At 42.3% G+C, this 27906-nt stretch overlaps 1 protein-coding gene across 4 annotated transcripts in view; it reads right to left on the minus strand.

Annotated features, from left to right (window-relative positions):
* Positions 1-79: 79 nt before the first annotated feature.
* abl1 (c-abl oncogene 1, non-receptor tyrosine kinase) overlaps positions 80-27906 on the minus strand; it is a 36523-nt gene continuing 8696 nt past the window's right edge. The window contains exons 1-11 of one of the 4 annotated variants that reach the window (XM_078271719.1): positions 16148-16341; positions 9483-9647; positions 8125-8420; positions 6408-6680; positions 6075-6159; positions 5266-5443; positions 4473-4657; positions 4098-4250; positions 3916-4005; positions 3634-3762; positions 80-3476 (exon numbers count right to left, since the gene is read on the minus strand). In XM_078271719.1, the coding sequence (XP_078127845.1) occupies positions 1819-3476; positions 3634-3762; positions 3916-4005; positions 4098-4250; positions 4473-4657; positions 5266-5443; positions 6075-6159; positions 6408-6680; positions 8125-8420; positions 9483-9647; positions 16148-16232 (3297 nt within the window). In that variant the 5' untranslated portion in view covers positions 16233-16341 and the 3' untranslated portion in view covers positions 80-1818. Of the gene's footprint in view, positions 3477-3633; positions 3763-3915; positions 4006-4097; positions 4251-4472; positions 4658-5265; positions 5444-6074; positions 6160-6407; positions 6699-8124; positions 8421-9482; positions 9648-16147; positions 16342-27906 lie in introns of those variants that run through there. The other 3 variants (XM_078271718.1, XM_078271715.1, XM_078271717.1) reach the window with 3 other exon arrangements.

Here is a 27906-nt window from a genome sequence, read left to right on the forward strand (position 1 = left end):
AGAAACAGGCGGATTGCATATTAATTACTGTTAATGAAGAAAAAGATCACGTGTATAGAAAAAGCACGTGACTCAGTAATGTATTTCAAGTAGCACAACTGCTTTGTATTTTATTGCAACAAAAATTGCACCAAGGCTAGAGAGAGAGAAACAGGAAAAAGAAAACGTATTTACAAAGGAAAGCAAAGTTTTTCTACAAAATGTGTGAGGAAGCTTTGACTGAGTAGTGGTATGGTTGGTAAAGGAGCGGAATAAAAAAAAAAAATAAGCCAACACTGACAGTACCGTGTTGAAGTCAAGGCAGCTTGCAGTTGACACGTCAGGCATCGCAGTCAGGCAGGGCACATGGGGTGAGACGACTACAGCACAAATACTGAAAATGTCCAAGATTTACTGACAAGCATAAAGGAACGTATGATGTCACAGTGGAATATCGTGGGGTTTTTAGTCTATAATATTCAGTTTCTCACTTACTCATTATTTTATAAGACAGCAAATGAGAGAACCATTAACATTTCAGTCCAGTGTTTCCCCCAGGATCTTTCTTTTTCTGCTGGGGGTGGAAAGGCCTCTGAAACAGCATTTAGACCATGTGACGACAACCCTCCATCATGTTAACTCTCAGGCAGAGAGTCCCTTCAGTGGTCAGAGAAACACTGTTTCAGTCTGTGATCCCTCTTTACAGATCAAACAGCATGCTGCTGCAAGGCCGAGCTGCTACTGATGGCTTTTGTGACTGGCATGAAAAGAAAGTTGAATCAGTTTTATAAAAATGAAAAGGTCCAGTCTAAGAACAACATAACAGTCAGATCCACTAAGTAGCAGATCGTGCACCCTGGTCCCTCTCCAGTATAGACTGGAGACAAAGGTTTTTGGTATGGCAATCACCAGCTTAAATCAAACAAATTCACACAGCTATTCCTTAACCACTTGGCCACATTTCTGCACTTGTAAAGTGTACAGCACTGCCAAAACTGTTTAAGGCACTATTTGTTACCTAAGTGTGCAGTGAAGCAAAAAAGGTGAAGGCCAGAAGCTCATTCTGCCTCATTTGCTTGCTCCCATTATTATTTTATGGCACATGGTCGCAAATACGGCAAAAAGCATTCATACAGACCAAAGACTGACACGTTTTCATCACTCAACACACAACCAATCACTGATGAAATGGTACAAAGCAATGCAATACGTTGGGATGTGTTGGAGGCATCAGGTTATAAACACTGTGTGATTCCAGAAGCTCCCTAATCCTTACACGTGAAAATGGAAAAATGAGATCAGTCGTTTAAGCGTTAGAAGGAATCCTAGAACAAGATGAGGTTAAGTGTTTTGTTTTTGTTTTTGCTCATTGTCATCGACGAAAAATCAAACACTAACAGTGATGGAAACGAGTATCACAGGCCTCTTTTGTACTAGTGTCATCTATTCATCAAAACAACCAGAATAGATAAGACATGATCATTTCATAAATGATTGGTGTAAAGTCATGTTGATAAAGAATTGGCCCCTTGCCTCTCATGAAGGCCAAAAGACACCGTTTAGTCATGGTTAGGGCTTTTCATTATTGCAAATTCTGTCAGACAACGTCTACAGAGAGATTCCTTTGATTCCATCCACAATAACCACAGGCTTAAGTGTTTCAGAATGTGCTGTAGTCCGAGACCTACACTCTGTTGCTGCTCAACCGCAGGCTTTACCCTCAGATCTCCGGCACAAGCTGGGCATGGGCCGCAGTACGTGCGCATGCTCAGATAAAAGGGTTTGGTAAGATACAGTTGATGTCAGTTTTACATTTTGGTAGTTTAGGATTTTATGGCGCTACCTCTGAACAATGTCACCAATCTCTTTGACAGAGGACAGCAGCTTGCTGAAGTCCTGCTGTGCGTTGGCGCCCCCTGTGGCGGTGGGGCAGATTTGCAGCTCACGCAGACTGTTCTCAAGTTTGTTGATGGCCTCGCGGAAGGCAAACTTGTTCCTCATCTGCTGTATGGAGTCGACATAGCTCACGCAGTACTTCGACAGGTTCTTGCCGGCCTCAAGCACAGCGCTGTGGCTACCCGTCTGCTCCGAGTTGCGACAAATGGCTGCGCGGAGCAGCTCGGTGCCTTCCAGCACCATCTCGCGCGTCACAGCCGAGTTGGGGGTACGCTCGGCAGCCTGGCGGGGTGCAGTCTTGCGGAGGGAGCGCCGGGTGTTCACTAGAGGGATGAAGGCAGTGGGTGAGCTCAGATCGCCGGGGGAGGTGAGGGAGGAAGAGAAGCCTCCTAGGCTCTGGCTGGAGACGGAGGTGCTCACTGAGGTGGAGGTCTTTAACGGTTGAGGTTTGGAGGTGGAGCCCAGAGGCAGCTTCTTGGAGCCCTCACTGAGGGGGGAACGGGCTTGGTCACTGGCAGTGGTTGTATGGTGAGGCTCTGAGAGAGAGGGGAGGCCCTTAGCTTTAATGTCTGAGGTGGTGGGGAGTTCTTGAGTGGGGCTGCGGGAAATCTTGCCCGTCTTGGCATTGGTGGGTGGCGGAGGTGGGGCTGGCTTGGGTTTCTGTAACTTTCCTCGTTCCCTGACGGATGAAGAGTCCACACTGTGCTTGTGTCTGCGGGCCCTGCACTCGTCTCCAGCTGCCCCTAAAGCAGGGAACACATTGGGCTTGAGAAGCTCAGCGTGGAGAGCGCTGGTCTTGGAGTTCTCCAATCCCGGCAACCCTGGTCTCCTGACCACCTTAGGTGTTAATGCCTGAGGGCTGGAACCAGGACTGGCATCAGTCTCTTTGCCTAAGAAGGGAGAGGATCCATCCGATGAGGTGTTCAGACGTGGCGGGGGAGTCAGGGTGCCCATTCGACGGTTGTTTTCCCCTTTCTGCTCACTGGTTCTCTTGCGTGGAAGAGCTGGCTTGCTCCCGATGGTGCCTGAGTCAAAGTGGCGCTGGCCGAGGTCTCGCGGTAGTGTGACAGACTTCCATTCAGTGCCATCTGAGCCGGTGTGCATGCTAGAGGACCGGAGAAAACGCTTCGAGTTAGACATGGATTCCTCCTCACTGGGCGGTGTTGTAGCTGCTTTTCCTCCAGGGCCAGGCACTGCAGGAGCTCCCTTCTTCCTAGGAAACAAAGGTCCTGGGTAGGTAGGAGCCCCGTTGGGGATACCTCCTGCCCCATTATTGTTACCCAGGAACTTTGCAGAGTCGAGGCCATGTGTGATGTCATTAATGGCCAATGATGCACCGTTGTTGAAGCCGTCGCTGTCTCGAGGATCTGGAGTCACGCCCCTCCTGTCAGGGTGGAAGTCCATATCTTTGAAAGAGGAGCTGCGTTTGGGCGGAGCTGGTGCATTCTTTTTCTTTTTCTTTATGAGACTGAGAAAGCCACTGCCACGGGTCTTGTCTTTGGGAATCAAGCGGTCATCTTCATTGAGGTTACTGTCCAGGAGGGGGCGCTCCTTCCTGGGGAGCATGGGTGACGACACAGCTACCTCCAGCTCCACTGGGTCTGAGGTAGAGCCCAAAAGAACCAGGAAATCATCATTGATAAGGAAGAATACTTTCACGAATTATCGTACTAACAATCTTGAAAAAAAATATGTATTATTTTATAACAAGTTGTAGCAACAAGGGCAGGACGCGCACTAGGTGTAAATGTGTCTCACCTGGACTATCTCCATCCCGGTTGTCCATGTTTTTGCGGAGAGTTCTGGTTTTGGTGGGCAGCTCTGGAGCCTGCTGGACGGGGCCCAATGTCGCCTTCTTCCCTTTCTTGCCCAGCTCCTTTTCCACCTCTAACAGTAAAGATACGGTCAAGAATTAACCATCTTATCCCATCTTAATAACTATGACAGAAGAACCATTACAAGAGGGTAAGTGTGGATATTAGAAAATAACACCCACACGTAAAAGGTGCTTTGGCTTTAAAAAAAAAAAGCAGCACCGACCATCAGATATGCTGGACTCTTGGAACATGGTCTCAAAGGCTTGGTGGGTTTCAGCAAAAGATGGACGTTCTGAGGGGTTCCACCTCCAACCTGACAGGAAGACAAAAAAAAAAAAAAAAAGTAATTAAAAAGTCCTTCCAGTAGAATAGCCATATTGTGGATGGATGAGTTTTGCTACTCACAGTCCCTCATGAGCTCGTAGACCTTCTCGGGGCAGCCCTCTGGTCGGTCCATACGGTAGTCCTTCTCCAGCAGCTCGTACACTTGGGACAGGTCGATGCCGGGGTAGGGAGACATGCCGTAGGTGGCGATCTCCCACAGCAGCACACCGAATGCTGGAGATGTAGGCACAAGACAGCTAGTTGTGCTATTCATACAACAATCAACAACAGAAACATGTCAAGAGCTAAATGACTGGAATGTAAAGTCATGGCTGGGAATATGTGAAACGTGTGTAAATTGCTTCCCCTTGTTGAATAGGAACCTGAAAGAAATGAGCTATTCAAGCAAGAACATCAGGAATCCATTTTAGCATTCAGCGATGAGATCAAACTTACCCCAGACATCAGACTTAATAGAGAATTTGTTGTAGGCCAGACTCTCTGGAGCAGTCCACTTGATAGGGAACTTGGCCCCAGCGTGAGCTGTGTAAGTGTCTCCAGTCATTAGCCTGCTCAGGCCGAAGTCTGCAACCTTTACCAGGTGGTTCTCCCCGACCAGACAGTTACGGGCAGCTAAGTCCCTGCAGGAGACAAAGAGGTGAAATGATGAACAGGAGGTTGTGGTGGAATCCTGACTTTCTATAAACAGAAACAAACAGTAAACTAGTCCAAAAAAATACCCACGCTGATTTGAACACATTAGCCATTAGTAAGAAGAAAAAAAAGAGAGACAAAACCAAAGAATGAGTAAGACAAAAATAGTATGTCTTGTAAAAACAAGACAAATCTTCTACAGATGTTTGTTGTTGAGCAGAGGCACAAGCTGAATCTTGTCAGGTTAAAACATTTAAATGCAGTTTCGCAAATATGAAAGACATAAATCATCTCCTTGCTTCTAAAAAGGACCTAGTTAAACGTGCCAGAACAAACGAGCTATGTAACAACATGAACTTGCCGGTGATACAAGTCTCAGGAATGGGGAAAAAAGAGAAAAGAACTAAGAAAAGGACAAAGAAGATGTTTTCTTTAGTATTTATGCAGCTCTGACTGAGTCAATACTACTGAAGATAGGTAATCCGGCTGCCTGACAAACCTTTGATAACTGAATCAATTTATTAGAATCAATACTGTACGATCTCTTCGATTCAATTTAGACTCGAACAAGGAAAAGTAAGATCTTTACACCCACCTGTGTATAAAGTTTTTTTTCTCCAGGTACTCCATGGCAGAGGAGATCTGTGTGGCCATGTGCAGCAGCACCACTGCATTGACCTCCTCTCTGTTGCACTCCCTCAGGTAGTCGAGCAGGTTACCATGGGTCATGAACTCTGTGATGATGTAGAACGGCGGCTCGCGTGTGCACACACCTACCAAGGAAAGGAGTTTGCAAAACAAAAAACGCATCAATATTCACTTAACGTGTGCGTTTGTATTTTACTTTCATTAGCTTGCAATGCAGAAAAGAAAATCTTGAAAATATACAGCTTCACTGGACTATAAACTACTTAACCTGCAAACATGATTGAGTACATCTGCAAAAGACCCTGGTCAGTAGTAGCCTGGAAATCAAGACCCAAATCCGAAAGATTAAGGGTCTGGCACTGAGTAATGAAAATGGCCCAACTCGAGCATTTGAAAATCTCACTGCACGCAATTGGATAACACTACGACCAATCACAACAATACACGGGGTGACGTATCCAGAGCCCCATATACGCTTAGCTACCAGCGGAGCTAACTGGTAGATTAAACTGTCGTCATCTGTTTAGCTCGCCTCTGGCCCGCCTATATCAGATACACCGATGTGATTGGTGCAGCTCGGCTACAAGGGCATAGTTAATGAGCATCATTACTCAATGCCAGAGTGACTCGCTGAGCAAATTCAAATTGTGCTCTCGCGAGAACTCTGGATTTCCAGGGTAGGTCAGTAGTTCATCTGAGCCAAAAGAAATCCTCTACTTAAATGCAGAGGTTAAACGATACACCAAGTTAACATACCTAACAGTTGTACCAGGTTGGGGTGTTTGATCTCTTTCATAACAGCGGCCTCCTTGAGAAACTCCTCCACCTCCATCGTATCCTCCTGGACACAGTTATTGGGGAAAAAGTGAGCACAAGCATAGGCTGGTTACAGTTGCATCCATACAACACCAGATGGTAGCATTATTCAGCCAGATTTATAGCTGATACCGTGTTACTATAGTAGGTGTTAAAATGTTTCCACTTGACTAGATGAATATTGACATATGCCCTTTCCTCATAATATCAAATGTATGGGTTTTTAAATCCAATCTTATCTTGCACAATAACTCTTTGTCAACGTCCGTTTACCTTTAGTGTCTTGACAGCCACGGTGAGGTTGTACTTCTTCCAAACACCCTCGTACACTTCCCCGTACTGGCCCCCTCCCAGCTTGTGCTTCATGGTAATGTCAGTGCGCTCCATCTCCCACTTATCGTAGTTGGGAGAAACTCCGTAGATGGTGGGCTTGTTGCGCTTCGGTGCCGGGTAGTGCAGCGTGGTGATGAGGCCGTCGGCCACCGTGGAATGGTGGTGCACCAGCTCCGCCAGCGTGTTGAAACGGCTTTCCGACGACACGTACAGCTGGAGGAGAAAGAGATTCTACATTTGAGTAGATGCACATGAGAGGTCAGTTCAGTTTAGGATATCGACAGAATTCTTTTAGCAACTAACTTGTGATAACACTAATTCCTAAACCAAATATCTGCAATAGTTTGGGATTTTTGATTATTACAAGGTCAATTATTAAAAGGTCAAAATTATTTTATTTTCAACATTTTAAATTCTGTACTTAAGACAGGTTAAAGGACTGTCAAAACATTGCAACACAGCTGTTAAGATATTAATAAACAGATGTTGCCAAATGGTTTTCATTACATAGACTATTTGTGTAATAATGCATTAAATTGGTAGTGCTAACATATCATTTCAAGTGATATCAGGGAAATGTATAACACCAGATATAACTGGCAAAGTGCCAGTAATACAGCATGAAAACCACACTAAAACATTATCTTCATAAAGAACGGTCTCAAAACTCACAAGGCACTAGTCAGGAAGCTGGTAGAGGGAAGGATATTGGTCAGGGCTCAGTGGACACAGTCTTTTCCATTGTCCAAGTCTTACATAACCCTAAAAATGACTGCTCTACAATCTACACTGCATTTCTTTACTTGTGAACAGAAACGTTGTAGTGAAAAGACCTTTGCAATCTAAAGAGGATTTCAGGTTCAGTTGGCCGCTCTTGTGGCTTAAACTTTGACCATTTACTAAATTAAGGGGGGGGAAATATAACATAAAAGCCGTAGGTATTCAGAGCAGTATTAACCACAGAGTCAGTGTGAAACAAAGCTGCAGCTCGGTGGAGTGCTAAGGTAATCTCAAATTATTGGAGAAGTCTATCATACCAGACTCTTGAGTTGTAGCTCAGTGGGAGGATGGAAAACAATGAGACGGGGAACCGTGTGTGTGTGTGTGTGTGTGTGTGTGTGTGTGTGTGTGTGTGTGTGCGCGTGCATACTTGGCTGCATCTGTCTGTGCTAATGCATGTCTTAGCATGGGCGTCAGTGTCTGGCTGGCCTTGTGTCTGCTGGCCATTATGAGCGGCACAGTGGTGGTTATAGGCATTCTTGTCATGGCTTGCGTTCCTCAATCTAGCTCACCTCGCTGCATCACAGACAGGAGGGTGACAGCCAAAATGGCAGCGGCTTCTCGATTGACATAGCAATTTGGGGGAATCCCACAGAGGAAATTCAGCCGTACATACAAATAAGGCCTACAATTCTCTTCCATGACCATTAGGATGTGGTACCCTGCACCTCATTTAAAGCTCTTACTATCCATGTGCTCCAGATACGCTGCGTTCTTTGCCCAACTGGAGTTCTTCACATTTATGATTTCAAGTAATATATTATCCAAAACCTCACACCTTTTCTTTTTTTTAGCATTTCCCACCTTTATTATTAAGCAGACAGAAGACATTCTTGGCGTGTGTATATACGGTATGTGTTTGTTAGCTGATGCCTACCTTGCCGTCAGACGCAGTGTTAATCCTGTAATGGTAGACTCTCCCTTCGTACCGCAGAGAAATGGACCTCTGGCCGGGGCTGCTCTCACTCTCGCGGACCAGAAAGCTTCCGTTGATGCCCGAGCTGAGCAGGTACTCTGCAGCGTTGCGCGACACGGGGCCATGGTACCAGCTGTGCTTCTCCAGGCTGTTGACAGGGGTGATGTAGTTGGAAGGCACCCAACCCTGGCCATTCTTGGTCTGTGCCTCGCACCACTCGCCGTTGTGGTTGTAACCGAGCACACGCAGCTTCTCTCCTAGTCAACGTGTGAGATTAAACATGTTGAAATTACCCAGGAAGTACCTCATTGGCACCCATACACAAATAGTATCTTTAATGGTTACAGCTCTTTCTTGTGATCTCAGAAAGAGTATTTCCAGGAGTGTGATTGTTGTGCATCTTCCATATTCTTTGCATTAAGAACAGGCTATCATGGCAGGACACTGCATGTATCTGATCAGATCAGAATCTCTGGCAGAGGCTTTCTGCCAATTAACCAATCATTTGGTGACCGTGACTAAAGAAATGCACTACTTTACGTTGGTTTAAAATGGATAGAACAAAAAACTAACTTTAAATTACACATTTAGTTTGCCGGGTTAGCTCAGTGGGTAGAGCGGGCGCACATATCCTGAGAGGTTTATGCCTTGACGCAGAGGTCAAGGGTTCGAATCCGACCTGTGACGATTTCCTGCATGTCTTCCCCCTCTCTCTCCCCCCTTTCTCACCTAGCTGTGTAGCTAAATTAAAGGCTGAAAAGACCAAAAAAATAATCTTTAAAAAAAATGACATTTAAATCCTAAAGATGGCCAAATTTTGTTGACCAATATACAAGTAAAAACAAACCTATTTTGTGCAGCGGCTCATATTAAAATTAACTTGAAAGCATTGTTTTACATGATATTTTCTTGTTTATTCCGGTGCATATGTTCTCTCCTTCCTTCCTTTGTTTGTCTGTGTGATCCATCTGTGGTATTGTTTTGCAGTCGGTTCAGAAGAAAAAAAATAAAAAGAATACATGAGTGAGGCCATCGACAGGAAGTGAGAGTCAGACGGGGATGAAGACAGAGAAGGAAGGAGACGGGAAGTAAATAAGCAGAGCCCCAAGATGCATAACCTTATTGAGACTTTTTCTAGTGACTTTGTATGTCATTACAGTAGTGGCAGTTAGGTTAGTCAAAAAATAAAAACATATTTGTGATTACAACCATACCAGTAACACACAATATCAAAATTATGTGAATCATTCCTAGTTGAACACAAACTACTCTACATAAACTTATGAGAAAGAATAGCCTTATTTTCCTCTTTTACTTACCTTTAGTTATGCTGAGTGTGTTGTCACCACTGGCTACAAAATCATAGAGTGCAACAAACAGGTTGGGGTCATTCTCACTGGGTCCAGCCAAAAGGTTCTCTTTGGAGTTCCAGCGGCCCGCTTCTGTCAGACCCTGACTCTCAAAGTCTGGTCTCTGGAGAGCTTCTGAAAAAACAAAAGAGAACACATGCAGTTCACTAAACTGTGAGGTAAAAACATCAAACAATGCATTGCCAATGGGAGACTGAGGGAGATCTGTTTGGTATGCAGCAACATTGTGAGGCAGTTTTCCCATACGGCTTCACACATGTAGGATGATTCAGCAACAAAGTCAACTGTTGCCCCTCCATGTGTCATTTAAAGCCTTCTACATCCCCTTCAACTGGGCCTTGCTCCAACAAGCAGGTCATCAGCTGTGATCCCAAAGTGGGATTAGAGTAATAAACCTGATCATGTGTGACCCACTGTGTCCCCGCTGTCTCTATAACTTTTCATTTCCTGGATTAACCCTGCTTAGTTTTCATTGTCGTGAATACCTACAGCTACCACACACTGCACCGTGAGAATGTGTCTCAGCATGAATTTTCACTGTAGCTGTAAAATGGATGTGCTTGCGCTCACAGGTAATGAGCCCGAGTTCAAAGTGTTTTAACTTATAGTTATGTTAATTACACGCACAGCTTGAATTATAGCAATTTTAGAGCAATAAAACAGAAGGCCAAATTGCAAAATGTGGAAAATGCAAACAATGAGAAAAGAAGAAAACGGTGAGAGGAAGAGAGAGAACAGAAGAGTGACGAGAGCTTTATTGTGTGGCTTGCTCAGCTGTTGTCACACATGTTTTAGAGGCATCTTATATTTCGTCCCCCCAGATCACAAACACCCACATCCTTCCAACAGAGACAACAGGCTACAGCTGCACTAGGTTTCCTTCACCTTCCAGTGAGAATTTCACACAGGAAGATTTGAGGAGGAATTATTTTGGTGCCATTAGAAAACCAACCAAACAAAAAGTGACAAAACACACTGAAACTGAACTTTAGCTTCCAATTCTCTTTTTAAAGATAAGTAAATATAGTGGCTAGCTACTGACATGAGACAAACTAAAGTATTACTGGCCAAGCACAGCAATGCGTTAAACATTAAATGGTAAAATAGCTTTGAGCTTCTACATTTTTTGGACCTAGGAAGTAAACTATTCTCAAAGACTGACACATTTTTCAAAGTACAAGTTTAACTCCAGGAGACATACTTACCATGAGGAACATTCCACTGCAAGCTATGGCTCAAAAGGAGGCAACTATAAACTTATTTCATTATCAGGCCTATTGGCAGTTAAAAACAATGAATAGCTGTGATCATTTTAGGTGTTGTTTTCTAGCCGTTCGTGTTGCCCAAACTAGATTATGCATGTAGCCTACAGAATAAAAAATTCTAGAAAGTCTGCGACAACAGAGAAGACTCCAGTAAGAGATGAGTTTACTCACATCTCCAACTGAGAATTTGTTCCACTGGACATCTATGGCCTGCTATCATAAACCTTATTCCATGTTAAGAATGGACAGTTGGAGCCCCAGTGTCTGCCCCAGTGTCAAAATGTCCACCCCAGTGATATGTCAAATCTCACAGCTCAGTGGATTAATAAAGATTTACAGTTGAAACCGCTTAGGATAGCTCAGTAGCCAACAGAGGTAGACCTTTGCCAACATGTCTGAAATGCTGGTCACAGTCTGGTAAAACATAAAACCAGCTGTCAATGACAGTTTTACATTAGTGCATCATATTATACCACTAGTACCGCAGGCAGGAAAATTGTGGACAACTTTAAGCATTTCCCACTTGCATACACCCAAACAAGATGGAACAGCTATCCACTGTATCATCTCTGTCAATTGAAAACCATATATCTTATGGTTTTGATAATTGTATATTTCCTTCTACCCTTTAGGCACATACAACTCTTCGAAAAGCTACGGGATTCACCTGATTATGTCTAAGACACATTGTCAAGGCTGTTTTTCTGAAAATGTAATATTTTGGAGATACAAACTTTCCATCATATGATGGAAAGCACTGGAGCAAAACCAAGTCCTCCAGTTACATAATGTAGCATATTACGACTTGCTCACCACATTTTATTGCATAAGTGTTTGTTAGTTGAAAAAAATAAAAAAATAATCCACAGGTCTACAGTATTTCTGTAAGACATTATACCTGTACGAGTGCTAAGGTCTGTCTGGTCTGAAGGCGATCAAGGGGTAAAAAACAGCCCAAAACATCCAGAACCTGTGTACTGTACTACAACTGTGTTTTATTTATCACAATATAAGGATTATAGAAGAGATTTGATCATTTAAAGCCACAGTGCAAGATATAAATAAATAATCCCACGTGTAGCCTAATAAAATGCAGTGGCAAACAGAAAAGGTTTAAACCCTGATGTAAAAGAACTGGGATTTGGAGCAGATCTTAAGTTTTCTGGGATATTTCAGATATGTGATGCATAAAAATTGAACACTGCTTGTCCATGTGTAGTTTTGACTCTGGGGACAGAAAGAAGACCCGTCTCAGACGATGTGAAGGGGCCTGGACAGTTCATAGCGGAGCAACAGATCAGAAATGTATTTTGACCCTCAACCATTTAGTGCTTTATAAATCAACAGAAGTATTTTAAAATCAATTATTTTGACAAACAGGAAGCCAGTGAATACCATAGAAATGGACTGATGTGATCCACTCTCCTGGTCTTGATGCACCTGGATGATTAAGTCCAGAGCGTGCCCTTTAATCACCAAATATAAATACACAGTCAAAGTCAATGCAGATGATAGACAGCAGTTCAACAAAGTCATCAAAAAGAAATGCACTGTATTTAGGTGGCCGCCTTTAGACGTTTAAGAATGGAGCTTGACGTGAGGAATTTAACTAAAGAGCAACCTATTTGAAAAAAGCAAATTTCCAATTGCACTGGATAGAATTATTAAACAAATGGCAACTCCACCTCCTTTCTTATGCACTCTAGCGTCGCTCATAAAACTGAAGTTGGGAGCGCTTGACTCACGAACTGCAGCAATGTTATCTTGGTCTAGTCAAGTTTAAAAACAAAAACTTAAAATCAAGATTGTGGTTTATAATTAAATGATTTTCCTGCCAAAGATAATAAATTCAGAGCATTATTTGCCAAAGTGTTTTTCTGTGACAGTGTGGGTGACAAGGAATTAATATCAAATTTGATCCTGCTTCTGGGAGATGGTGTACAACCCCAGGTGTGTCCAACCCAACTGGAGGAGCTTCAAATACCCCGAAGGAAGTAAACAGAACATATGTGGCCCACAGCCAGTCACATGGCATTGTTGACAAGTTGCAGGCATCAGTGTGTCAGGACTAGGCCGGTGAAAGACTTTCACACAGCCTCGTCTGCCAAGTTAGACTCGCCAGCCTGAGCACACTGACACAATCAAAGCCAAATGTGCTACTTTTAGGTCACAAACCTGCCATTTTGTCTCTGGGATTTCAGTCCTAAAAAAAAAGAGAAACCTGTTGCATTTTGAAGCAACAATCAGGGGTGCTTCCCTCAGCTGTAAAATATGCATGTATCTATGTGCCTCATGCTAAAATGTGGACAGTGGTCCCACATCACTTTGTGCAACAACAAAAAAAAAAAACAAAGGGCTCTTCAGGAAAGCAGTCACTTTCCTACAGCATTATATGGCACTTTTGAAAAAGTAGTAGATTTAAGCCTTAGAATGTATATAGTCATATAACATAAGTATTCCAGTAATGAAAATATGTCTGTTTTAGGTTTTTTGTTTTTAAGTGATGTCAATGACTAGCCAACTATTACTCAGTTCACTGGGCTCTGAAAAAAGTTTGACAAGGTCTTGTGTATTTTGTCTTACAGTGGCAGTTCAGATCTTTTAACACAATATGGTCCACAAATCCAAACAATCCCTTTAAGTCCTTTACAATGTAACAGTATTATTTGTAAACATTAGATATGCTTTAAAGCATACAATCAAGTACAAACCAATCAACACTGCTCTGACACAGTTTTAGAGTATTAGTATTTGAATTGATACTGCGTTGGATTACATTGTACAGGTGGATATTATGTCCAAACTATACATTTTTTAATATATGGCAAAAGAAAAATAGTAGCCAAAGATTTCCATTTTAGTTTATCTCTCCGTTACACAAACATGAGTGGCATGGTCCAAATGAATATTGTAGATAAAAAATACAGATAACATAACACTATGACTGAAGTGAAAAACACTGTTTTGACAAAATTGACCAAAACCGTGTTTTGTCAAATTTGGGCTTTAGCTGAGGCAAGAGATCAAGCAAGACAGAAAAAGAGCTCCACTAACAAGATGCAGACCTGAGAGCCAGCAAGACATACCATATGTCCAGAGTTTGGCCTGGTCATAAAGTGTGTGGGCAGCGCATTTTAGCAGCACATGCCACACATGTCCCCAAATACCACAGCTGTTTGAGAGAGGGCGACAACACACAAGGACACAAGGACCATGACAACACGTGCAAAAAAAACGAGAGAAAAAAATAGAAGACATGAAAAAGAAAACTACGGCTGCGCGAGTGAGAAAGAAACAGAAAAAGGCTCATTATCGGACTGCAGTTCTCCAGAGTCATGTAGTGGGAGGAATTGCAGGTTGTCCTGGCTGCATTACTGATAAGACACTCGATGATTGAATGATTAAATATGTGTGGAACTTGTAACAAATTCATAGCTATGACTGCACTGCTATGAGCAATAGGAATGCGCCCAAACTCACACACTGATGCAGGACTGAAATTTCCTTAAAAACCAAACTACTTTAAAAAGAAACATACAACATTATGTCTGGCTCCATTTTGTCCTTGTGACCTAGACTGGCCTGCTTTGTAAATTATAGAGTGTGGTCTAGACCTACTCTATCTGGTAAAGTGTCTCGAGATAACTCGTTATGATTTGATACTATAAATAAAATTGAATTGCTAGTTTTGATTCCAGTCATCTTAAATGCACCGATTTACACCTTGGATTAAAGGCAAAATGCAACAAACTACCTGGCACAATAGAAACCAACAGCAGTCTGGGTCCAAAACTATGAATCTATAGGTGGTCCACTTCCATGAAGTCAGCCCTAGCCCTAACCCTAACCCACATATGTCTGAGGGATGAGAGAGGAAACATCTTTAGCGCACATATTTCTCTTGCATCACCTGAATGCAAGGTGTTGGAGAACAAGAGGAACGGATTCAGAGCATACATTTAATATGGTTCAATTTAGGGATGCACCGACCTGACTTTTTCAGTCCCGATACCGAGCAATTTCAGCTTCTTAAATGTGACTATCTTATAGTTTCTTCTCTCCTCTCTGACAGTAAACTGAATATCTTTGAGTTGTGGACAAAACAAGACATTTGAGGACGTCATCTTGGGCACTGATCCACATTTTTCACAATTTTGTGACATTTTAGAGACCAAACAACTAATCGATTCATCGAGAAAATAATCAACAGATTAATCGACTATGAATATAATCGTTAGTTGCAGCCCTAGATTGGTGCATCCCTAGTTCTACCCACTGTGGGAGATATTATGTAATGAGAGGATGTTTAGACCAGAGCCCAATGGAGGAGAGGCGATAATAACACTGAAGAGCCATCATTATCACCATTTAGAATAACCACAAGGTGACACCTTGTATATAATGTTATAATGTTATGTTCATAGAATATCTGCATTCTAATGATGTCAAATTGCTTACTACTTGGAGAAAAACACAAATGAGGCCTCCAGCTCTAATGAAGTAGGCCAGAAAGTGTAATTTGGGGTGGAACATCTCAGCATGAGATCTGCAGTGCCTTCCACCATATGGTCTAAAAATTACAGACTCTTTATCACTGTCATCCACTTCAGTGGGGAGCGTACCAGGATTATTAACTCTATTAAATCATTTGGTTGCACAACCTTTGGCACACATAAAGACTTCACTAACTATTCCATTGCCATTCAATTACTATGTTGATTATGTACAGACTCAATGGGAGTTCTTCAAACCCCCCCTTGTGTTGCCTTCATACATCACAAGCAAGTCAATGGCCACTTTAACTGTGACCAGAACTGTGTAATTAGAAGTAATGGATAAGAAGTAATTGCTAGTCTGCATACTACAAAGAGTATGGGAAATGTGTAGATCTACATTATCTTCTAAATTCATGCCGTGAAAAAGAAGTACTGGAACATAGCAGAGAACTGAAAAGGAGAGCGCAGACTGAGATTAGATCCCCTCTCCTCATAAACAAGAGTTAAGTGGGACACGACCAGGAGTCGGATTTCCTTGTATTCTCTTCTCAGTCTCTTTTTCCACTTCTTTCCTCTTCAGCTAGCCAGTGTGTCTGGCCTCCCTCACCCTCCCCTGTGCTTACTCTCTGCTTTCCCCTCCCCATTCTTCTGTTTCCACAGTGCAGAGATCATAGTTGAGCCTTTACACTGTGATACTTCATCTTTTATCCTTCTCCCTGAGTCTCTTAAGCCCCTGCTTTTTTTTTATGTGACATACCTTCTTTCATTTTTTTGTTAACATTTCTCCAATGTAAACTTTAAAATCACTCTCCAAGCTAAAAGACGATACTTCAGCCAATCAAAGTATTCTTACCTTCCAAGTAACAGCTGGAGGAGGACGAGAGGCCTTTCTTAGATTTACACCCCACCAATTTCAGGCATATCTCCAACATTTTCATTTGCTTTCTGTCCCTTCCCGCTTGAAAATGTTGTTGCTTGATAAAAATCAGACTTCCCTCGACCGTTTCCCCCTCTACATGTGTCCAGCAGGAGAAAAGTTCAAACCAAGAAAAACTGACAAAAAGGAGAAACAGCACCAAGCCAAGATAGGTGTTGAAATATACTCTTTTTCTTTTCCTCTGTCCTTTCAGCTGTTGTTAATCCTCTTTTTCTCCTCACTCCTTTCAGAAACAGAAAAAGCAGAGTACGCTGTCCGCCAAAGTCTATCAACTTTCTCTTCTGAGCGTCTCCATGTTTTTTTTTTTCCCCCCTCTTTTGCTTTTGGGCTTTCGGTTAGCTCCACTTCTGTAAGATACAACAAGAACTATCCAAGAGCGCAAGTTTTGTCCAAAAGCTTGCTAGACCTGTAGATGTGTCAATTGAGTGGGCAGTAGGGCAGTCTGAAGGGTGCCATTCCTCTCTCCTGTCCCTTGTGTGAGTGTGTTTCTGAGGCACAGGGACTACTCGTGCTACAGCTGCCAACAAAGGGCCTCTTTCAGGCTCAGCCTGCTGCACTCAATGACATCAGCTGAGCCCTCCCACCTCCAGCAACAAACACACAATGAGAGGGAGAGACCGCTACCACACACACACAAGCACTTCCGAAGAAGAATACAAACAACAGCACACCACCACCCAAAATTCATGCCAACACACGAGACAAAAGCTGCAGAGGTCTAATTTCAAACTTTGACCTTAAATAGGCTAGTTCTTCTTCCCTTCTGTTGAAGTCATGAGATGATTACAAGAAGCTCCTCCTCCAACTTTTTATCCCCCCTTCCCCCCTCTCACTGTCTCTGTGCTGCTCTCGCTTTCTTTTTGACCATGCTTCTCCCCCCCCCCTCTCTCAACCTGAAATGTTTACAGCTTGAGGAGTCCGTTCTGGTAACAGGACCGGGTTGTAAAAGACAAAGCTCTCAGTCAACAGGCAGAAAGGAATAAGATTCAGCAGTCTACTCTGGACTTCATACACCACTCAAACAAGGCTCATTTGCCGTAGGGCATTTCAAATGTGAATGAAGTAAGCAACGTATTTGAATTCATTAAAATGAGAACATTTATCTTTTGATCTTTAGAGAAACAACAGTGGTTTGGCTATATCTACAAAGGAACAAATAATCTTTGGCAGAACCCAAGCTGTCTTGCAACACAACTTGCATCTCTTTTCTCAGCTGTCTCAAAGTGTAGTGATACAAAACTCACTCAGAGGCATGCTTTTGAACTAAATCTATTGGAAAGGTTGGGGAGAAAAAAAATCACTACAGCTGTGCTTAGAAACGCATCTGGGAATGTCGATGGCATCTGTCAAATAAGTAATGTTTTCAGTTCTGTGGCTTCTGTGCCTTTATCCCGATTGTTGTCCCATCTAACTCAACAATGCTAAATACACCTACTCACCTATTTTTTTCTAATACTTGCACTTCCATTGAGGTCATTTTCTCTTTAGCTCCAGCTAACCAGAGCGTACATCCCTGCTCAAATTATGTTCAAATTCTACTTCAATGTTTCTTTTCCCATTCTTTATTTAAGGATAACACACGTGATGTGAGAATTATGGATTTCTCTGACAAAATTATAGTAGGCCATCTAAAAAGGGGGTGAAGACCATCATTAACACTATGATTAAACCTAATGCAATTCATGCCATGCAACAAATACTGCATTTGTGAGACATGTTATTGTCAGAGAGATGATCGAACTCTTTAATAATGTCTGAGGTGTACTCTCTATTTTATTGCAGAATATTGTTATGCGTTTCTGTTATTTTGTCCACTCGCTCGTGCTATATGGGCTAAAAGGATTGCCGGACGTGATTACGCTGAAGACTGAAACCACAGAAAACACAAGAGCAGCTATAATCTAACTGACTATGTCTGGGAAATATTTTTTATTTAAAGGAAAACCATCATTTCAGAGATAAGAAGCCCAGTCATGTGGGTGATTACGTATTGGTGGGAAGTCGGCTAGATGACACAATAGCACACAGCATGATTGCCAATCCAGTTAACTGGCTGACCTGGTCAACCTGGAATTTCCAATGAGGGAGCAAAAGAGCTGACTAAAAATGTGCCCCGTCATTGACGGACAGAAACTTTGTTAATCAGAAAGCCTAGTTTTAGTTAATATTGTTGGAAGATAGGTTGACTGGTCCACATGGCAAGTAATACAAAGATAGCAGAGAACAATATACAGATGTTTCTAAAGACAAAAACTGAATTACATGCAACATATGAGGAGAACTACGAGGAGAATAGAGTAGAAAGAGAACAAAATAAAAATAAATTCAAAGATAAGGTCATGTCTGTCTGAGCAATGGGATAGTCCCACAAGATGTAGGCTATTGTTGCCCAAGTTTATGAGCAAGTTTGCTAATGGCTGGCCATGCACATTTTATCAAGGGTTAATATAATGGGTATTATTATGCTTGCTTCATAGGAGACTTCGGAAAAGTCCTTCAAATGTGGAAAGGCATAGTTCAGAAAAGGTGCTCTGAAGTTGTCAAACTAATTCCAAATCAACAGTTAGCGGTCAAGAGTGATGAAACGGAAATGAATCCAAACAACTCAAAATCCCAGGTGAAATTACAGACTTGACATGGCCTGGCCTAACACTACACACCCACATCTACTAGTCTGATACCTCAAGGTATTGTACGCTTGTCTGTTTGGTGTGGGCAGTGATGCATCTATGGGTATTCTTAAACATGGCTCAGTCTTAGTCACTTTGCAAGTAATGACATCAATACCCTGAACATTCAGTTACATCGCAACAGGCCCTTCATCATCGCTGCAGTGCTGGTATGGCAAACATTTATGTTCCACTCATGCATTGCCCCAAACACCAATTAAGAAGAAATGCAGGCTTCCTCAAACTCTGAGAAAGGCCCATTAACTTACCGCAGGCACAAAGTGTTGGGGAGATGAGAGGATGAAGGGAAGAGGAGAGGGGCTAAAAAAAAAAAAAAAAATGGTGGAGGAGAGAGGAAAAAAGGTTGCAGATGGAGAAACATGAAGCACATTGTTTGGAAGTGAGCTCATAGGAGAATCGCTCGCTCGCGTTTTATAATCCGGGCCATGTATGTTAACAGTTAGCTGACGTACATCCACCCACGGGAAAGATTTTGGCCCTTTACTTCCCATGTACCCCCCCCCCTGCTTTCCTGATTCCGTTCTTTAAATCTTCAAGCAAAGAAGAGGTTATATCCCCAAACTCGGAGGCAGCAACTGCGTTATGATTCAAACTATACTGATGTTAAAATATTTAGATAACGTTGACATGAATCCAAATTTTCAACATCTGACATGTCACATAATCATAATAGCGGGCATTACTTTTACACTTCATACTTTTTTAAAACCAGAATTCATTGAGCAAGAATGCAGTTCAATAATTCATACCATTTCGTGATTAACTGCTACTGACATCTGCTATGAACATTTTGACATGTGGCAAGAAGGTAAAAGTAAGCCATTAACTTGTATGATGAACTAGCCTAATACTTGGTTAAAAGATATTGTCTTTACATGTTACAATACTACAATGATATCTGAGAACTGCTTGATTTCTGTCCTACCCACTGCATGCATGCAGTTAATGGATACAGGCACGCAGAACTGAAGGCTCGGTTAGCAACGATTAGCTCTGATTAGCGGTTAGTTCCAGTTAGCTAGCTCCGTTATAAAGATATGGAGTGGAGGAGACTGCCGCGGAGAGGGGTAACAACCAGACTCTGATAAATGACATTCGGGGAGCTTTCACAGCATCGTGGCCGCGTTGTTTCAACGGTTTTATTAGTACAGTTAATCCCAAGGCAAGATCACCAGCAGCACGCTAGGCTACTACTAACGTAACGATAGCCTCTCTGAGCAAGTACAACGTTGACGCTGTCATGCACGCAGGCCCATATTAAGACAATGTGGTGCCCCTAGGCACTATACCTCAAAGCCCCCTCCTGTCCTTATTGATAATCCGGGCATGCGTGCATGCGGCACGCAACTTCATGAGGGGAGGAAGGGGCAGGAGCCAGCTCCTCTGTGTGCACTGTAAAAAAAAAAAAAAAAATACACAGTTGTGTGTGTGTGTGTGTGTGTGTGTATATATATTTTTTTTTTTACCTATTTAACTGTCTAGTAAAGTTCAAAGACAGTGTTTAAAAAGTGCAATCAATTAAATAATCTAAATACTACTAAGTGTGGTAAAGCCAAATATTTGGTTTTATATTTTTTGCAATCTGCACTTTAGTTTGTGTGATTTGTTTCTGATTTTCATATGAATGTTTACACCGCGCTTGGTCAGTGCTCAATATACTACTGTGATTGAAGTAGTTAAATAAAAGATGTCATTCATATAAATTCATGCATCACCTAATTTCATCATCACATACAGGCCTGGCCTCCAGGAAAGAACAGTTTGTTTAATCTATCTAATCTTGTGTTGTGTATATTATACAATGATTTATTGCTCGTCTTTGTTGAATAATACAGAAGACAAAAGAGCTTAAAAAATAATCACATATTAAATCGCAATCGCAATATTGGTGGAAAAAAATATCACAATTAGATTATTTTCCAAAATCGGTCAGCCCCAGCGTGTACCATATTCTTCCACTGGCAGCACGACTAACGTGGCAGTTAATCTGTGTGGTATATGTTCAACTGTTCAGAAATAGTTTAAGACACTTAATTGTTCAGAGAAGACTATGGACATGGCCGTTTTGTTTTTTGTGTGTTTTGTTGTGAACTTGAATGTCATCTTCTGTGAAGAAGACTGCAGTTACAAAAGAGAAACTAGATGGCAGGTGATTTTGTTTAAGTTTTCAATTGACTGAAGATATAAGTTGTTACATTATGTTGTTAATAAATGTTTTAAATTTGACAATGTAGTGTGGTACATTGCGACCAAAGGTCAGATATGATATTGCATAAAAGTCTAAAAATGCTATAGCAACCTGTGCTTTAAAAAAAAATTAAATGTAAAACCAAACTGTGACCTTAGAATCGAAAATGTAATCGAAGATTTGGAGAATCGTGACACCCCTACCGTGTAATAATGTTTGAAATGTACTTGGCATAAATCCTGTCCATCCAAGTCATGGAAGTCATTACACTTTTAAACCGAGCAAGCTTTCTAATTACAGAGGAGGAGAAGGGCGGGAAATAGATAAACCTGCGTATGTTCCTGATAATAATTCTGCACTGCACATGGTTCATCATTTCATTGCATTGCCTAACCAAACAGTCACAGCAATCTCTAACAGCCAAGTGTACTTAAATATCAGACACTCAAGAAGAGGTGTGTGTGTGTGCGCGTGCGTGCGTGCGTGCGTCCGCACATGTGGCTGTTTACTCAGGGCCCTCTGGAGAATGCAGCCAGAGTGTCTGAGGCGTGCAGACCAGCACATGAGGTTAAAGGGTTTAGAATTCCGCATAATTCTCCACTTAGTATTGTCCACAGGGAGAGTGGACACTTAAGATCAAAACAGTGGCTGCTCTGGTTCAAGGTTAAGGGCTCCAGCATCCGCCTGAGGTGGTAATAACCCCAATCAATATGGACAACAGTGAAACTGAACATACAGAAGGCAAACTTGCTAGCAAATTCAAATATTTTCTAAAGCTTCTAATGTGCAGAAATCACCACATGCACACAGAGAACAAAAGGCAAACAACGATCTTTATGTTGATTCTCTCTGAGCTTTGAGAAGTTGTTTTCCCCACTGTATTTTACATGGAAACAGTGAAGCTGACCCAGAAGGCATTAAACATATTTTATGATGAAATCCACTTTATGTGCATGCTCTTGTGTAAGTGCTCACACACAAACTCTCTCCAGCCAAATCCCTCTCATTTGAGGTGACCCGTTAACAGTCCACTGTCAGCTCTGCTTTACAACAATCTTCAACACAGATGGGCTCTGCAGACCGGCTAGCACGCAGAACTGAGACATAGGGAGTTAAACCAGCCGACCTATTGGAGGAGGACCAGAGGAACCATTTTTATCATGACAGACACAAAATACGGCAACACAAACCAGGTGACAAAGCAGAACCTTTGCTCATTTCGCCACATGACTGCTGTAGGCCCAGACAAAACTATGCAGTCCCAAAAATATGCAAACCTGCAGAGAATAGAAATGTATGCATGCTAGTCCAGAGTTTAAATCCCATACTTTGAGCAAACAGAAAGCCAGGTCAAATACACACAACTATTCATCACTTGCGCCGTGCTAATAATCTATGTTAAAAAGGTCTGTGGAAATTAAGAGGGAGAAGCAACGTATGTGTGTGTATGTGCAGAAGAGAGGGTGCTAATCCAGTCATTTTCAGAACTCAGCTACACTACTCAATTTGACCCAGAGTGCTGGAATGAAAGCACAACTTTTTATATTCCATTGTTTTATGAGTGTGCAGACAAGGAGAGCCAAACTCTTTTAGGAGGGGAAGAAAAAGCAGAAACAAAAAATGCACGTATGAGTGGGAGGTTTGCAATTCTACAGCAATAAGAAGAGAAAGCTAGTAGTAAAGCCTCTGCCATTACTTGGGGTCTAATTTATCAATTCAACAGCATAAGAAAGACAACACCTTAATAAGAGCAGACAGAGAGTAAACAGGTCAGAGAGTCTGTTTTTTTTACAAACTTTGAGATGTTATCTGGATGCCTGTGGAAAGACCCCATGTGTCTGTATGCCACTGGGGTAAAAACAGAAACCGATACATAGAAGAGTGACTCTGGCAATGAGGCTCTCAGGCAGCAGCAGCGGAGCTGCTTCGGTTCGTCTTTGTGTCTAAGTGAATCCAGATGCAGCAAGCATAGCAGAACTCCTCTTATAGCGCTATGAAGAGGAGCTTAACACAACACAAAAGGGACAGGACAGCATACCAGTACTGTATGGACTGGACTGGTAAGGGGGGGAACAGACAATAATGTAACTGGCCAGACGATGCCTGAGTGGATAGGAGTTTGTTCATGCCTGTTCAATGGAAATCAGGCTTCAAAAATATTAAAATATAAAACTCTAGATACTGTGACACTCAAAATCAACCTCGTAAAAAAGTATATTTATCAAGAAGAAGGCAAATGCCCTTGTGCCAAATCATGCCCCCATGGACTTTTATCCTGTAATCTGCATAGGAAGGCTCTCTGACCAAGAGGGCCCATAAATGGCTGAAACCAAAAAGACAGAGCTGGCATCCTAGGTAGCAGGTTGTCTGCAGAGAAAACAACAGCTGTGTGTGGAACTGGGGCTGCCTGCTCAGGCATGGAGAGGTGAACATGGGTTGTTTTTGCTCTAGGTGTGTGTGCGTGCAACCGGCGAAGATCTGCCACTCTGCATTCCTAACCCAACTTGGAGGTTCTTGGTGGGGGGGGTGGGGGTGTGTGTGTGTGTGTGTGTGTGTGTGTGTGTGTGTGTGTGTGTGTGTGTGTGTGTGTGTAAAGGAGGGATAACCAGCAAGGAGAAGAAAAGAAGGCCCTTTTCCTGGTGGCCTGTTAAGATTGACAACAATATACATATAATTAACATAAAAACCAGCCAACCGCCGAAGTGAATCCAAATAACAAAAACCAGGGTGAGAGTCAATGACTCAACAGAACTGTTTGTCCTAAACTGACATGCTTACACTTTCAATAATTCTGTGCAAACATCACTTCATTTGTTTGCATTTGGGATTTTGTCCCCTTTTAAATTAACTTTATTACAAGTAGATGATCATTTCTCAGTTTTAGCAGTTAAATGTCTTTTTCAGCAAAAGGCATTCATTTTAAAGGTTTCTAAATTTCCTGGTTGAAATGTAATCAATCCAGAAAACAGGTATGGTGCACCATTAAATTAAAATTCAAAGTTAAATTGTATGGGCTGACCAAGGACAAGTATCTTAGTGTACGCTTCATTTCACGCACACACCAACTACATTTGTTTTTGTAACACACACTTGAGAGCAAACACAGGGTAGCTAAATATCAACAACATAAAAAGCAGCATGACCTCGTCTTACATGACAGAAATAGTGGCAGACAGTGGTTAACTATTAAAAAAAAATGCACCCACAAAACCATATTGCATAAGAAAATAAACATATACTCTCAACTTATAGACTCTGAATGCAGATATACTGTTGCTAATGTTTGCTGCTCATGTTCAGTTTACCATTGTATACTGTACATTTTTGTGTGCTCTAGCGCTATTATCGTCTGCAGATTATCATTAATTCAGCTTGTTGCCCGTTTGTTATTACTTCATGTTCATAAAACTAAAAAATGTTATATAAATTGTGAAATCCACATAAAATAAAACCTGATAATGAGAGCAAGACAAAGAAATAGAGAGAGACAATGGCAAAAATGTGCGAAAGACAAAAAGAGGAAAGGAGAAAAAGAGAAGAAAGAAAGAAAGAAAGGACTAGGGAGTGAGGTAGGGAAGGAAGGGGATTGCACCAGTTATTTGAGGGAGGAATGCACAAGAGGTCACATTCTTCACTCCACTGCTGTGGCTTGCCCTGTATTCAACTCTCTCCCTCTCTTTTTCTCTGTGTAAAACGGGTAATAATACTCAACACAGCTCTGGTGCAACAGATCACATACAAACACCAGAGATTCACTAGAAAACCGAGCGGACCGTCCAGAGGATGAAGAGACTGGTCATGCTGATCGGATAAGTTATACAATAGTCATTTTTCATGAACAGCATTTTGACATGTCACAGTGGAAGGAGCACAGGTGTAAATAAAATCGGAATGCCATTCAGCTGCTTCAGTTTCAGGGTCCTGGTATTGTGCATGCAGGCTCACCACTAGTGTCGTGGCTTACTGGGACACTTGGGATAAAACAGAGCCGTCATTGTTAGTAACAACTCTGCTTTACCTATTACGGCAAGTCAAAATGTCTGCTGTGGACAGCGCATATTAACAGCAGGAACAAGATTTATTTCTTATCAATGTAAAATACTGCCATTATAAAAACGGACACCAGCATCCGTCCATTCCAGTCTTATCCTACAATGTTCTAACAAGCAAATATGTTAAATCTATCACAATTCAACACAAGACAAGACTACAATTATACAGACAAAATTGATTAATCTGGTTCTGGTTTTCTGTGGGAAAAGAATGGTCATATGCATATTTGTGGAGATCTACCTTAACTTTGTCATTCGGACTTGTACCATTTCAGATCTGGACATGATCAAATACTGTATACTGTACTGCTTTTTCTGACTTTTTGCACCAGCACATGACTGTCATCAGTGTCCTGAATTCAGGTCCTTGTAGACCTTGATTACAAAAGTTAAAACTTGTGAGGCATAGACTAACTTGACTACCTTGATTTATAAACACAGCTGTTTTGACTAGTCATCATCTTGGGTGGTAATAACATGGACTCCTTTCCAGGTGGTCAAAACTTGATGAGAGGGGAAAACACTAATCAGCAAGGTGTCATTCGGCAAGGGACAAATGTGTCTTAGACACACACACACACCTTTACTGACACAATAAAACATTAACACTAAATGTTACAGGCGAACTTGTCAAAGTGCCATCACAAAAGACCATCAAACCACTATCAAGGTTAAGTAGTAAACAGATTAGATAAGAGAGAAGTCCTTTCACTTGAGTTGCATGTGTGTGTGTGTGTGTGTGTGTGTGTGTGTGTGTGTGTGTGTGCGTGCGTGCGTATGCCCATTAGTCTGGAGACATAGCCAGCCACAGCGAAGGACAAGTAACCAGGGGCCTAACAGCTGGCCTGAATGAGCATTACTGAGGCGCCTGCTGCGTGGGTATGCACACACCCCCTCCTCCCGTCTTCAGAACCCACAGGGATCATGGGAGGAGATTTGGTGTAGACTGTATAGATTCCTCGAGTTCCAGCCAAGAAAGAGCCAGACAGACTAAAAGAGCAATGGATTCACTTACTGCATAACCGCTGAACGCAGCTGCTGCAAGACACACACACACACACACAGTGCGCTTCACTATCTTTGTGGGGACCCGTCATTGACATAATGCATTCCCTAGCCCCTTACCATCACAACTAAATGCCTAACCTTAACCCTTACCTAATTCTATCCCTAATCCTAAAACCGAGTCTTAACCCTCAAACAGCCCTTTAAAAGTTGTGGGGTCCAGCATTTTGGCCCCACAAAGCTGTCGGGACCACACAAGTATACTGTATTCCTGATTTTTGGACCCCACGAATATAGTTAAACAAGAACACACACACACACACACACACGACTGTCTAACTGCCCAAAATACAACTTTTAGAAGTAGATTAAATTAATGCCTCTCCATTTGCACTTTATTATACATTATTAACAGATCCTTTGTAGCGGATCAAGAAACATCAACCTGCCACAGATTATGAGCTGGATGTTAACATGACGGGTCGGTTTCAGAAAGCAGGTTTAGTGAAAACTCTGAGTTTGTTAACCCTGAGACGAGAGAAACTCTTGGTTTTCTGTTTCAGAAAAGGGAGGTTAATCAAACCTGAGAGAGAGAGAGGTGTAACTCCTGCCCGTTTCAGAAAGAGAGGTAACTTAACCTCAGAGTCAGTTACTATGGTAACTGAGGCTGTGAACCTAACCTGGTCGGGAGCAGGTTTTCTTCAATAAACCTTGAGTTTCTCTAAAAGGTGCTGACACACCAAAAAGGCGGCCGACCGTCAGCAGAAAAGGCAGTCGGACTGATCAGTCGGGTCCCCCAGGTCCAAAAAGTGCCTCAGAACACACCGAAGAGACACCGACTTGCGCATATGCTCTGCGCGTGCGCGAAACGTAATACGTCTCCATAGCAGCAGGCAGCGCTGCTCTGTATTGTTTCCATCAACAGTCCGATCGTTTCCCGGAAAATGAAAACCGGCAGCTGATTGGACGAACGCGTCACGTGGTTCTTTTTACTCCGGAAATTCACAGCCAGACTGTCATGGTGGCTTGTTCAGAATACGATCTCATATTGTACTAAAATAGTTCACCAAAACGTGTTTCTGAAAACATTTTAAGCGAGAAATAGGCCATGCAGTTTCTAAATCTGTCTTCATTTCAGATTGACAAAGGTCCGTTCAAAAGATTTGTCAGACTTTGAGCGGCTCATCCGCTCGCCATTTCCAGGCGAGTCCCGACTGCCCTGTCTCCCGACTGAACATGTCGGGTTGGCCCAAATGAAGGCCGACGGCTCCTCGGACAGACGACGGCACGGGACACACTGAACAGACTCGAGTCACCGACCTCGCCAGACGGTCTGACGGCCGATTATCGCCTTGGTGTGTCTCCTCTATAAGTCTCCTCCCTCTGACACAGCACTCTTTTTATTTCCTCATTCATTCAGTCTGTATCAGGTGCATTTTAGCACACGTTATCTGCATGAATAAAAAAAAACAGTGGTTTATTAACTGTGTTAAAACAGGCAGACTATAAAATGTTTGTTTTTTTCTCAAAACCTGGCATTTTCTTTTGTCGACGATCCCGTTGATGAAGAAGCTGCTTTACATCCGTACTTCTTTTTCTTTGCAGGGTGTTAAACATATGTCGGGAGATTATATTGAAGCCCCGACATTTTAATTTTCAGATAACTACCTATTTGAGCGGTATCGTTTTTCTTCCCAGTCTATCAGTTATGTACCTATCCTACATAACCTTATCCGTCCT

This window comes from Sander vitreus, chromosome 16 (genome assembly GCF_031162955.1).
Source record: "Sander vitreus isolate 19-12246 chromosome 16, sanVit1, whole genome shotgun sequence".
Taxonomy (NCBI): domain Eukaryota; kingdom Metazoa; phylum Chordata; class Actinopteri; order Perciformes; family Percidae; genus Sander; species Sander vitreus.